This window comes from Neodiprion pinetum, chromosome 4 (genome assembly GCF_021155775.2).
Source record: "Neodiprion pinetum isolate iyNeoPine1 chromosome 4, iyNeoPine1.2, whole genome shotgun sequence".
NCBI classification, from domain to species: Eukaryota; Metazoa; Arthropoda; class Insecta; order Hymenoptera; family Diprionidae; genus Neodiprion; species Neodiprion pinetum.
In genome coordinates this window covers 6,308,102-6,320,924 of record NC_060235.2, presented here as the reverse complement: position 1 = coordinate 6,320,924, position 12,823 = coordinate 6,308,102, and the positions used below count along the sequence as shown (strand labels likewise).

The 12,823-nt window shown below is 36.4% G+C and overlaps 4 protein-coding genes across 7 annotated transcripts; 1 reads left to right on the top strand and 3 right to left on the bottom strand.

The window, feature by feature from the left end:
* Nucleotides 1-4: 4 nt before the first annotated feature.
* On the bottom strand, nt 5-1,675 carry Alg2 (alpha-1,3/1,6-mannosyltransferase Alg2). Its single transcript, XM_046623227.2, has 2 exons — nt 1,247-1,675; nt 5-1,160 (listed from the first exon to the last, which is right to left on the bottom strand). Exons 1-2 carry the CDS (start codon nt 1,487-1,489, stop codon nt 180-182), a joined length of 1,224 nt encoding a protein of 407 aa, XP_046479183.1. The 5' UTR covers nt 1,490-1,675; the 3' UTR covers nt 5-179.
* A 505-nt stretch (nt 1,676-2,180) lies between these two features.
* On the top strand, nt 2,181-8,061 carry AlaRS-m (alanine--tRNA ligase, mitochondrial). Of its 4 annotated transcripts, none has more exons than XM_046623172.2 (13): nt 2,181-2,253; nt 2,431-2,640; nt 3,921-4,094; nt 4,227-4,567; nt 4,672-4,953; nt 5,020-5,164; nt 5,255-5,427; nt 5,522-5,865; nt 5,967-6,252; nt 6,372-6,767; nt 6,856-7,212; nt 7,302-7,497; nt 7,649-8,061. In XM_046623172.2, exons 2-13 carry the CDS (start codon nt 2,635-2,637, stop codon nt 7,874-7,876), a joined length of 2,928 nt encoding a protein of 975 aa, XP_046479128.1. In that variant the 5' UTR covers nt 2,181-2,253; nt 2,431-2,634; the 3' UTR covers nt 7,877-8,061. The 4 variants fall into 4 exon arrangements, with proteins under 4 accessions (XP_046479128.1, XP_046479130.1, XP_046479127.1 ...); XM_046623174.2 differs by having other exon boundaries at nt 2,199-2,268; XM_046623171.2 differs by lacking the exons at nt 2,181-2,253; nt 2,431-2,640 and adding an exon at nt 3,229-3,848.
* PTPMT1 (protein tyrosine phosphatase, mitochondrial 1) lies at nt 7,864-12,201 on the bottom strand. Its single transcript, XM_046623240.1, has 5 exons — nt 12,087-12,201; nt 9,363-9,505; nt 8,967-9,047; nt 8,413-8,658; nt 7,864-8,306 (listed from the first exon to the last, which is right to left on the bottom strand). Exons 1-5 carry the CDS (start codon nt 12,100-12,102, stop codon nt 8,175-8,177), a joined length of 618 nt encoding a protein of 205 aa, XP_046479196.1. The 5' UTR covers nt 12,103-12,201; the 3' UTR covers nt 7,864-8,174.
* Nucleotides 10,550-12,102, bottom strand: LOC124217504 (mitochondrial GTPase 1). Its single transcript, XM_046623229.1, has one exon. The coding sequence runs from the start codon at nt 12,100-12,102 to the stop codon at nt 11,095-11,097; it is 1,008 nt and encodes a 335-aa protein (XP_046479185.1). The 3' UTR covers nt 10,550-11,094.
* Nucleotides 12,202-12,823: the final 622 nt, after the last annotated feature.

Sequence of the window (12,823 nt, the reverse complement as noted above, 5' to 3'; positions counted from 1 at the left end):
AATGTACACGTGAGTTATAAAATCTATTCGTAACCTATTAATATCAGTACAATGATTCTAAAAATATGTAATAAATAGAAAACCTGGCCTATGAAATTCTTAAAACCATTAATAATTAAGATAACAATAGTCTGTTTTTGCGGTTAGTCAAACTATCCCAGCAAGCAAATGTAAGGATTTCAATTAGATTTCTTCCTCTCTGAGAAATTCTGTATTGATTGATCTAACTGGTTACTAAATGCGGTAAAGCTGAATGTTTTAATGAAGCGTTCTTTTCCAGCTGTACCAAACTTTAATCCTATTGTCTTATCTTTTACAACAATAGCCATTTTCTCAGCAAAAGCTTTTCCAGACAAATCAACAAGGAAACCGGTCACCCCATCAATTATAGACTCTGTAGGGCCACCAGAGTTATTGGCAATTACTAATTTTTTTGCATACATTGCTTCCAGAGGGACTATGCCGAAATGTTCGTTAGGTGGTGTGTATATGAGAGCGTCGCAATGATTGAGAATTGAAACTTTGTTAATGTCCGATGGAGAGCGAAGAAATGTAATTTTTTCTGTAACTTGTAATTCATCGGCTAAACCTGTCAATTCTACATAATGATCGACATTTTCTTCTACACGTTTATCGTATCCCCCAGCCATGATCAAGTGAACTCTCTTGTAATCTTCATCTGTAACAAGTGATTTTAACTCGGCGAGAGCTTCTATAGCAAGATTCAAATTCTTCTTTCGCTCGTATCGGTTAATGGATAGAAATATAATGCTATCCTCTGGTAACTTTTTGTCCAAGGCTCTTTCCAGAGACACAAGTCTTGTTTTGTCAAAATATTCCGTATTGATTGACGGATAGAGTACTTCAGGGTCGACATTCAGTCTTTTAAATGTATCCTTGAATACAGCCGCTGTATATTTGCTGTTAACAAATATTTTGTCTGCCTGTCCTGTCGTTATTTCCTCTAAATAATTTAGGGGAGCCCGATAAAACGATTTCCACGTGCTACCAGGCGACGACAAAAGTTGATCTGGATGATGACAATAGTAGATAACGTGAGGAATGTAAAGATGAAGTACTGGAATACAGACAGAGACCAAATCACAGAAGACTACGTCAGGTCTATCACCCAGAAAGAACATATAGCTCGCCGCATAAACCTGTAAAGTCGAAAAATTTTCGAAATATCTTGGAATCGTGACTATATTTTATAATATCTATAAATAAATTTCTCATCGATACCTACCATCTTGACGTAGGCACAAAGAGCGAAAAATTTGCCGAAAATATTTCGCGGCAGCCATTCTCCGACGACGATGACTGGGATCGTTCCATCCCTAGTTTCAGTGAAACAGTGATTGGGGTCGTGGTGTGAAGTGATAAAGTTCACTTCGTGACCCTTCTTCTTTAAAGCTAATGCAGCGTCAACGACTAACCTCTCCGCGCCGCCGATACCCAAATCGGGATGTAAAAAGGATACGCGAACCATTTTAGGAGGTTTGTATATCTGAAAGTCCTTTGCACTGCTCTCTATCGTCCAATTTTAGGGATAAATCAACATTACAAATGTGTAATCTGTATCTGAGCATGTAGTCCAGTACTTTTGACACTTTTTTCAAATAATCGGTGATGCCACGTCGGGCTCCTCTAGCTGGTTGCCAGCCTGGCGGCATTTGATCACGTGCTGTCAGCTAGCCAATTCATTTGTTTACTTTATTTGCTTAAGAATCGGAATTAAGACACTTGAAGACTGATGAAAATTCAAAAATATTGTATTTTAAATGAGGTAATAGTTGTTTCTGTAAAAGTAATCAATTCGTAGCGTCGATAATCGTCATTAAAATTCATCAACCAGTTGCATTCTTGACAATATTTCCGCCTGATTGATGGCAACTCAATAAACGTAAGTGCAAGGCATGAAGCTTGTTTCATATTTTCATATTTCGAATTTCAAAATTGTTGCATATCAGCGGGTAATTAATTATGTTTTATGTCATCAATTTATTCATCTCTAATATAGCGTGTTGAGTTGTATGAGCAAACCAAATTCTTCGAACTCGATCGATTTCAAAATGCTCTGCCGTTCCTAGTGTATTTGTTTACCGCTAGGCAGCGTGGCGCGAGTCATCCATTTCTTTCTGCGTTCTTTTCAGTTCGTGCCGAGCGTCGTGAAGTTAGGACGTATTTGTCGCGCGTTTGAACGGGTGTGATTCTGTGATACATGAAATAGTTATGGATCTACCACTATAATCGGTTGGTTTGGTTGTTGTGAGTGCTAATAATTAACGCTTAACTGCTCGAATTGAACATTGCTGAACGCTTGATGCGTTATTCAGTCGTTATTGTTGTTTCTAAAGTTATTCAAGTCAAGTTCTAAATCGTTTCTATTATAGGTGCGCTGCTCATTTGTTTTGTTCTATTGTGTTCTAGTTCAATTTCCGACATCGTGATGCGTAAGGTGTATACGAAAATGATTCAAATTCATGTTTTTCATTATACTCGTGTATTCAATGACCTTGGCTCGTCGTATCACGTAAAAATTATACTTTCTTGGGATTACGTCTATTTTCATTAGTGTTTCCGTTTTCTTCATCGAAGCTGCTATTATACTTTGAATGCGAAGGAGTTGGACGAATGTGTGTAAGTAATACAGATCTTAATAATAAACAAATAACCGTCCATCCGTAGTTCTTACATAAATTTCAATAATAATATTATCCACCCTTCAAACTGGTTTGCTACGTAGTGAAATCGTAGTGAATACACATGTGAACAGGATCATTCGCAGGAACAATGATATACAATTTTTTTTTGCTCTCAATCGTCTAAGCTAGGATAGCATATTTGCTGTAGATACAGTTTTTTCATTCGAACAAAAACGAATGTCACTTGCTCTTACGATTTTTATTTATACATTTATAAATTGACTGCAATTAAGTTACAGTTCCGTCTTTGAATTAGAAAACACGTAGATCGGATTTTTCCAAAGACTCCTGACATGCACGATTAATTATATGATAGATTCCTCCTAATTTCAATATTTATGTTTTATTTTAATTTTACTTCTCCTTCATAGAAGATATTTTTTTCATAACGAATCACATTATTCGTTAGCATCCAGGTTTGAACGCGCCTTTTGCTCGTGACCGATAGCTATTTTTGCACAATGTATACCATTCTCGATTCTTTGAATACTTCGTGCCGATTCGAGTACCTGAAGCGCCTCACTCCAGGCAGCCCGCCGTACATACACTTGAAAAATTTGTCTCGTGAATCGGTTTCATAAAAGTACCGCGTGAACAAATAATTTTGTTCATTTTAATGGGTGATAATTTATGTACGAAATTACAGTCAGTAAACAGTTTTGATGAAATAATATAACATGAAGTGCATTTACAGTATTTTACGATAATGAACGCTCGGTTATTGATTTGTTATTTTTGAAAATGATGTTTTTCTTTACGTTCTTGCCACAGTTCTCACATTATGTATCGCATTGTAATACATAATTAGCGCAATTATCAATGTGAAAATATTCACAAAGTGATTAAAGTTAGTCGACGGTTTTTCACCTGCTCGCAAATTTAGATATAGAGAAATTAATTCATAACCTCACTCCGGCAGGACCGGCTAATCTCACGTTCACGATCTAAAAGAAAAGAATGAATAAAACTATGATCGCTAGATTTTACAGCAAAAAATTACAGAACGTCAAAAGTTCTCATGCTATACGAAAAGAGTTTATTGATTTTTTCACTCGTGACTTAAATCACAAATACATACGGTCAAGTCCGGTTTTACCGCTATGTGATCCAACTGTTGCCTTCGTTAATGCAGGAATGAATCAGGTAATTAACAGGAGCATAAATTTTCTGTTCAAATAATCACTGCTCGATAATTGGTAGGCTTGTTTATTCTAGTTCAAAGGTGTTTTCTTGGGCCATTTAAATCCTCCGGCGAAAAGGGTGGCCAATTCACAAAAATGTATCAGAATCGGTGGAAAGCACAATGATCTAGACGCCGTTGGCCAAGATACTTATCATCATACCTTTTTCGAGATGCTGGGAAACTGGTCGTTTGGAGATTACTTCAAAGTAATTGAATTGCTTGCTATACAAAAAATAAATGAATGCAATCTATGTGCTAGATGTATTGCAAAAGAGAAGATGGAAAGAAATGATGAGTAGAAGCTCACGTACATCAATCAATAGGTGTGAATATTTCAGGAAGAAGCGTGCGAGTTTGCTTGGAAATTGTTAACAGGACCTTATGGGATAAATGAAAATCGGCTTTACGTAACTTACTTCGCGGGTGATGAGAAAATGGGTTTAAAGCCAGATCTGGAATGTAAAGATATATGGTTACGGCTTGGCGTATCACAGGATCGCATTCTTCCTTTTGGATCGCAGGATAACTTTTGGGAAATGGGAACGACCGGCCCTTGTGGTCCTTGTACTGAAATACACATAGATCACACAATGCAGACAAGTAATCAGGCTTCCAGAGTCAACAGAGGTCATGCCGATCTCACAGAGTTGTGGAATATAGTATTCATCGAGTATCAGAGGTGATTCGACAAAGTTCTTGGGAAACTTCCAACTAAAACATCATTTGATGCATCTATCTTCCATTCTTTATCGATTTCATTTAACTAACAAAGATATGGTACAGACTTTCAGACGGCCCGATTGTTCCTCTACCAAAAAAGCATATCGATACTGGAATGGGTTTTGAAAGACTAGTCGCTGTCTTGCAAGGAAAGAGATCAAACTATGACACGGATATTTTTCAACCGCTGTTCGATACTATTAAGAAAAAAACGAATGCTCCTGAGTATCAGGGCAGGTTTATGTCTGCAGACAAAAATGGAATTGATACTGCCTACAGAACTCTGGCTGACCATGCGAGAATGGTTACGATTGCGCTAGCTGACGGGATGTTGCCTGATCAGAAGTATGTTTCGATGAAAAGGATTTTTTTTTTTCTATTCAGTGATCCATAATTTTCTTTTTCTCGAAGTCACAAGTTGAGGAAGGTATTGAGAAAAGCTGTGGATGTCGGGGAAAAGGTATTTCAGCAAAGTGGGCTACTTCACGAATTGTCTTTTCGTGTAGCTGACAACCTGGGGAACGTATATCCAGAGATACAGAAAAATTTAAAACAGGTGATTTGCATGAATAAGTATATACCAGAGGGTTTGAAAAACGTTTATTTACATGCTGAATTTTAACAAAGGACAATCGACTATGACCAGGTCCAAAAACTTATAGCGTACGAAGAAGACTTGTTGAAGTCATTGAGGGACACAGCTGGAACCGAATGGAAAAGAATAATTAAAACTAGGTCTGCGCTCGCATCAGTAAGCAATACTACTGCTCCAGGTTTAGCTGCTGCTTACAAGGATTTACAATCCAGCTTATTCATTCTGTGAGTTGATTGTAATGTTAAATTCAGATATTCATAATTATAAATCAGTTCTGTCGCGTATTTTCAAGAAGCATTGTAACCCACATTGTTTCAGTGCTTCGAATGATAAATTTCCGCGGGTTCTGCCACCGGATATTGCGTTCAAGATGTACGATACTTATGGCTTGGATCCGGATACGATATCGGAATTGGCCAAAGTAGAATCCCTGTCATTTGACAAAAATGAATTCAACAACGAATTGAATAATGCTAGGCAAAGATCTAAGATGAATTTTGGTAAAGTGGATGAGGAAATTGTATCACAAGAATCTCTACAACTACTGGAAAAAAAAAATGTACCAACGACAGACGACAGTGCCAAGTACAGTTACACTGTAACGGATAAGGTGTATTACTTTCCTCCAGTCAATTGTAAATTATTAGGAATGATTGTGGGTGGTGAGTTATGTGTAATCATAAATAACTCATGATTGCGATTAGTAAACCAAGTACGATGTCGTCTAATGTCTTGTCAATAAATTTCGTTCTATTATCAACAGGTAAATTGATATCCGAAACACAATCGCACGTCATTGATGACAGTCAATCAATTATTGAAGCGACGGTTATGCATAGCGGTAATATTGTGGAAATTGACTCGATTATTGATGCGAATGCAACAGTTGGGTTGATATTAGATAAAACACCGTTTTATTCTCCTGAAGGAGGTCAGGGTTCGGATGTAGGACAAATACAAGTGAAAAATGTAATTTTTGACGTCAAGGAGGTGAGAAAAATATGCAACTACGTTTTTCACATTGGGAAGTTTATAGTCCAAGACGGAATGTAAGTGTAATTCGTATATTGATCATTTTTTCTTGTTCATCACGTTTTAAAAAGGACAAAACTCGATTTTGGTGTAATTTATTGCATGCCACAAGTGTGATCAACTACTTTCTTTGTAGAAAACCGGAAGCCGAATTACATGTTGGAGATGAATGCGTGGCGACAATAAATGAAAAGACACGGTTGGGGTTAATGCGGCATCACACGTCGACACATTTAATCAATGCAGCGCTACACAAAATTTTGCCTGCAACAGGCCAACGTGGCAGTAATGTTGCAAAAGACAGTTTAGATTTACAGTTTAGCGTGTTTGGGGAAAAATTGTCGCCTAAAGATATCGAAACTGTTGAAACGCTTATCAACAAAAGTATAAACGCGGATGTTGCTGTTAAAACTAGAACTATCGATGCACTAGGTTTGACATCAGAGGAAAACATCACGTTAGTGCCTGGAGAAGTATACCCAGATACGGGAATCAGAATCGTCGAAATTATCGGCCAGGATTTACAATCAATGTAATACTTTTTTATGTTAATTTTTAACTTTCTCTCCAATCCTTTGTGTCATGATACTATTTTTCTTCCCACCATTACCATACACCAGTGAAGCTTGTTGCGGAACGCATGTTCAGAACACAGGAGCGCTGGAACATCTTTGTATTTTGAAAGTGAAATCTTTGGGAACTGGTAGCCAAAGCATAAGGGCAATTGCTGGGCCAATAGCTAGACTAGCAAGACAAGCTGGGGAAAATGTTAAGCAGCAAATAATTCTATTAGAGGAAGATATAAATACGGGAAATGCTCAGTTTAATCTTCTTGACACTAGAGTTCAAGACATAAAACGCCAATTGATGGATAGAACTGAACGAATTCCGTTACCTTATTCTATCAAGCACGAATGTGTTTCGAGATTGGAAATGCTGGCGCGAAATTCAAAGTCTCAAGAACGTAGTGCGATGAAGTATGTGTCAAGTTGAAAGCATACAATTTGTATTGTACTCCGATTTACTGCCAGGAAATTTTTCAATTCATAACGATTATCATTTTCAGAGAATCTATAGAAAATGAATTGAAAAGCATCGTACAATCGTGCACATTGCCATTTGTAGTTCATTGTTTTCAACCGGTTAATGTGGCGCTCGAAAGTGTTTCGTTGCAAAAAGTAACAAAATTTTGTTCCAACACTCCTACGCTTGTTATTGCACATAACAAAGAAATGGTTAAAGCAAGATGTAGCGTACCTAAGGTAGGCTCTTGTATTAGAGTTCAAAATTTTACACATAGTTTTAATCCAAGTACAATTTCAAATAGAGTGAAGTTTACTGGAATTTATTGTCGACTCGATTCTAACACCTAAGCGAACGTCCTCCAAATACATATTATTTCTTTTCATACAGGAAATGGCATCCAGTGAGTTTAACGCACAGTTGTGGATGCAAACTGTACTACCGATCTTTAAGGCGCACGGAAGTTCCCCGAAAGGTCAAGATCCACTCTTGATTCAGCATATGAAAAGCAAGAGAGTATCAGATCTTGAGCTGAAAGGTTTAGTTGAAAGAGCTGTTATAGAAGCAACAAAGTTTGCTGCGCTGCATGTAAAAAAATCAAGACATCAAACAAAATGATATATTTATAAACTTGGTTTCCAGGTGAAATTTGCATCTTTGTTGTACTCTGTAAATGTTCTCGCTTGAATCATATGCACGACTTGTACATTATATATACATGTACACGGACATTGTATAGGTATTCAATATTTTTCAAGGTCATCGAAACGCTTGATAGAAATAAAAATTTTAGAAATTGCAAAGTTGTTTTTTTGAATCTATTGAAGTATTGATGAGTCGTAACAACTTTTCAATATTAGCTCTGAGGAAATAAATAACAAAGAAATATTATTATCTTTAATGAACTGGTTCAATGTCACGACGTGGATATCCCTACATTCGTTTCATAAAATGTTCTCAAAGCATCCCATTGGACTCTGTGAAGTAGTATATGCTGTCTTTTGCTTCTCATGAAAGAAACTGCTTCTTCTGGTGTCCATCCATTTTTCTGAAACACGAGTTTTGCCTCGTTTATTGTTAGTCGTTACCTGAGATCTATTCCATACATTTCTTTCAATGAAAACTATCAAAGTTTGGTAAGAAAGTCTTAATACCATCATTAAGTAGCATCCAACTAGCGTAGCACTTCGGGTTCTTCCTGCTTTACAGTGAACGTAAACCGTGTCTAAAGGCTTTGAACGGGAATCCGCAGCGATTTGTGCTCCTTCGATAATTTTATGTGAAGGCGATCGGAATTTATTGATAAAATTCACCCCACTTTTTAATTTTTCCTGGCAAGGCGATTCGAATATATCTGTTGTTGATAATTGTAAAAACTCCACGTTATGCTTTTCCCATTCCTGAAATAACGAATTTGTTGGCTATGAACATTTTATCTGCAATTTACGTCACTGGTTTAAATGTGGAACAAGTTAAATAATTTTTCTCATGAAGCTAATTCTCTGTCTGACTAATTTAAACTGTCTTGACAAACCAACTGTTAACAGGCTATAAATATTTGAATCCTTATTGTGTACTGAAGTGTTTTTGACTGTCATCGGAAACAGGGACTGATACAGAATGCGGATGTTACAAATCCAGAGTCGTAATGCCGTGTTAACATATATTACATAAGAGTTATTGTAATGATAATATAGAGGAGGGGTACCTCTTTATGATTCGAAAATAGCCAAAGTTCGTAGTCTTCGTTCATGGACACAACTCCCTTCACATTTTCCTCATTCACAAGCTGAAAATTTGATTATTGGTTTTTTTTTTTTTTTTTTATTTCATTTATTTCGCTCGTAATATTAAACACACTAAATATTGTCAATGTCGAGTAATACGGGTACAAGTTAATGTTGGTTTCGAATTGTTTTTTTTTTTTTTTTCGTGAAGCAACAGAAGTCGAGGTAGTTAAACTCGCGCGCGAATATCAGGAACGCGTGACATTTGAATGTTTAAAAATTTTCTCACGCAATTTGATAGTACTATCAACGCCGCGAAGCATGGCGATCTAATTAAACGAAACATCAAGAGTGTTTTTAAAATAAATATTATTTACCTGTTTGGTCATTCCGCGAAAAGGTAAAGCTCCCAAAATTACGGTTTCATCTATACGGTCGTACCATCGCCGCGAGGTAATTTTTTCCATCACCACATTATAAACTAGCGTTGGATAAAACGAAACTCTCGCAAGCATTGTGACTAGAATACAAACGATAATATAATGTATAAGAAATTATTAAAACGCTTATGGTGGGCAGATAACGTAAGCAAATCGTCGTTTCTGAGTTAACAAAATATTCGCAGAATCGCGAATATTCTCTGGTGTTCTCTCCACTGTGAGCACCCGGAGTGACGGCACCTGGTGAATAGAACACACCGTTGTAAAGAGAAAGTCGAAATGCTGCTGAATGGCACACGGAATAACGTTAAAACCGTATTTCTGGAGGGGGAAACCGGGAGGAGTAGCCGTTTGAATGAGGACTCTAATCGCGATATTGTCGCGGGTGCGATCGAATTTGAAATAACCAATATATGTGTTTTGATTTGCTTTAGGATTATTTTGCACGATTCTACGGTCTCAAAAAAGCAGTCCTGAATTTTTGTTAATTTTTTTTTCCTGCAACCGTTAATTTTTTATGATTATTCAAACCTACCTAGAAATTGTCATTTTTTTTTTAAATTTCAGAAATCTCATTCTTCGTTCCCATCATTCGCCAATCGTGTGGCGATTTTTTCTTAGGTACTTTAAACATATTGAATAAACAAAACACCGTGTTTTAACGTTCCGAAAATTATCAATTCTGTCAAAAGATTCAGCGTTGAGCACAGATTTTTAAGTAATTTTTTAAGACTTTTTTACAATGTTGTCCGTCTCTCGGAATTTTCCTTTCTCGTAAGTTATCTAAAGAAGATAGTTTTTCTTGTGACTTAATATAACGATGCAGTTTTAAGAAAAGACGTTGTTTAGCTACCAGAATTGTCTAAAGTACGTTCAATGTACGAAAATACAACCATATTTTGAATAGTGAGACTGTATAAAATATTTCTTCTGATTAACGGTACCAACTTCAGTATTGTAGAGTAATGCGGCGGAATGATTTCACTAACAACATCAGTTTCAAGTACTAGAGCACATTGCTTATAGGTATTACAAGATTAAAAATTGAAGCAAAGAAATAGTTCACGAAGAATTTTGAGATTGTCTCTACTGCAGAGCAACAAATGGAGAACAAGAATGGGATATTTTTGTGGCGTGAAGATTCATTTATTTACATTATGTACACAACATGAGGAAAGACCCACTTAAAAAGTAATTATGTTACACTTAGGCTTCAAGATTTATGAATTTATTTCTCATTATGAAAGCCATGATTTATTTCTCATTATGAAAGCCATGATTCAATATGATAGAGGTGCGTTTATTAATTACATACGAATCGAATAACTTTGTTTCGCCTCATTGATTAAGGAAATAGAAATAAAAAGTTTTGTCATTAGCAGATTCATTCGCGATTTTTTACACCTAGCCGAGCCTGAAATATTTATGGCGCCGAAGTCAACTGTCGTTTGACGAAAAGTTCTCGCTGAAGTGATTGTCTAGGGGGAAAACAACTCGGATTTACGGTTCTCACATTTATTTCCTGATCCGAGTAGTTTTGTTGTAAGAGACAGTGTTTGCAAGATATATGGGCAGCGAAACTTCAACACAATGGAGTACTTTCCTCATTTTCTGTAAGGCTCTATGTTCATAACTGAATTTCTTGCATATTCAAGGTACTATGGTATTTTTATGGTATCCCTGTAGAATTTATTAAGTTCTGTGACTCTGAATTTGTAAGGAGATCTGCATCTAAACATATAGGACCAAGTTCGCCGATTCTGAACGTTTTTAAAAAATATTCAGCAGCTGCATGTGTGTCAGGTTTTATAAGAATCTGACCATCCCAGTTTTTAAATTTTTTCTTTTTTCCTAATTTTGTTGCAGTTAATAAAAGGACTTCCATTATGTTATCGCATGGTTCTGGTATCCCTAATTTTTCAACATAGTCGAATTTGTTTTGTTTATTCAACCAGTATAGTAAATAATCAGCCATTATTTCTGGTCCGACTAAGTGATCCTGCAAACAGCTCACTAAACCCAATTTCAAACCAGCTTCTGCATTCGGCACATTAGGTGTTAAAACGCCAGGTGTATCTAATAGAAATACGGATGGATTATTGCTAATTCTAATTTTTGTCAATACCGATCGAGTTATACCGGCTATTGCACCAACACTAGTAGCGTTCGATTTACGGAGGTATCTGTTTCTCAGGCGGTTAATCAGTGACGACTTTCCCACATTTGGCACACCAATAACCATTAATGCATAATCTTCTTTGTTTGTTCGATTGTAGCGATTTGAATCTTTTATCAAACTTGTTGCCAAAGGTAAAATTTTTTTCAATCCCTCACATTTTTGGTCTTTAAAGTTAGTGTAAATTATATTAGTGAATCCCTCTTGCTGCAGATAATTTGTCGCTGCATCTTGGTAGCTACTATCAGCCAAGTCTTTTTTGTTTAAAACAAATATATGCGGCTTCAAACCGGTAACCGTATGTCTAAAGTTTGGGTTTCTTCCCGATATCGGTATCCGAGCGTCGTGTACTTCTATTACACAATCAACCATTGCCAATTGCTTCTGCATTTGCTTTAGGCCTTTGCCCATGTGCCCAGGGAACCAGTGCAGTACCTCTTTGTCCGGAATTCGAAACACGTCGCGAAATTTCGGGACTACTTTACCTCCTATACCAGACATCGTTCAATGTTTAAGAATTAATCCTCTTGTTCCAGATTTGTAATCTCTTATACCGTCATCCAATTGGTTTGGCCTTTCTTTGAGACAGTCCGCTTTTGTCTGAAATCAAACCCCATCCGAGTGATAACTTTTTTTAGGATAAACATTCAATCAAGGGTGTATCAATGAAAGTGTTTCGATTAATTTATTCTTTAAAAAGCAAAGAAAAATAACGTGTCGATTTCGAGTTTCTATGACCACGAATCATTGTCAGTACTAGTAATTGAATTGATAAACCTGAAACTTAACGTTGAAATAGAAAAATGATCAATGAAATGAAAAGTAGGATACATGCAGTTACTTTTATAACCTGTAAAACCGCAAAATCAACGTTGGCGAGCAGTTTTAAATTAGTAAGATATGGCCAATAATTATGTATAATTGCAATTTAATTATACATTCGTTGTATCCAAAATGTGTATTAAAAATTCAAGTTTCTTTCAACAGTTTTTCCATGAAACCGGCGCCTGTCGTCCATTGCACTTGTTTCATTTTCTGGATCATGCGCAATGTGTAAACTTGGGCGAATTTTGAGCTGTCGGTAATACAGATTACTGGTCTTTTCGAATAATTCGAAAACTCAAATACTGAACGGACTTTCAATCTTGTGTCTCATGATTAACCGTTGATGAGAGATAGGTATTTATTGAAGTTGCAAGAAAAATTACTTTTCTATCATTGA

Coding starts and splice junctions, on each gene's coding strand:
- Alg2 (XM_046623227.2), bottom strand. CDS start 1,489: ATGGTTCGCGTATCCTTTTTACATCCCGATTTGGGTATCGGCGGCGCG. Junction 1,161..1,246: donor TTTGTGCCTACGTCAAGATG/GTAGGTATCGAT, acceptor TCGACTTTACAG/GTTTATGCGGCGAGCTATAT.
- AlaRS-m (XM_046623171.2), top strand. CDS start 3,663: ATGAATAAAACTATGATCGCTAGATTTTACAGCAAAAAATTACAGAAC. Junction 5,866..5,966: donor ATTAGGAATGATTGTGGGTG/GTGAGTTATGTG, acceptor TATTATCAACAG/GTAAATTGATATCCGAAACA. Junction 7,498..7,648: donor CAAGATGTAGCGTACCTAAG/GTAGGCTCTTGT, acceptor CTTTTCATACAG/GAAATGGCATCCAGTGAGTT.
- LOC124217504 (XM_046623229.1), bottom strand. CDS start 12,102: ATGTCTGGTATAGGAGGTAAAGTAGTCCCGAAATTTCGCGACGTGTTT.
- PTPMT1 (XM_046623240.1), bottom strand. Junction 9,048..9,362: donor TTCGCGGAATGACCAAACAG/GTAAATAATATT, acceptor TCAAATTTTCAG/CTTGTGAATGAGGAAAATGT. Junction 8,659..8,966: donor TATTTTCGAATCATAAAGAG/GTACCCCTCCTC, acceptor TCGTTATTTCAG/GAATGGGAAAAGCATAACGT.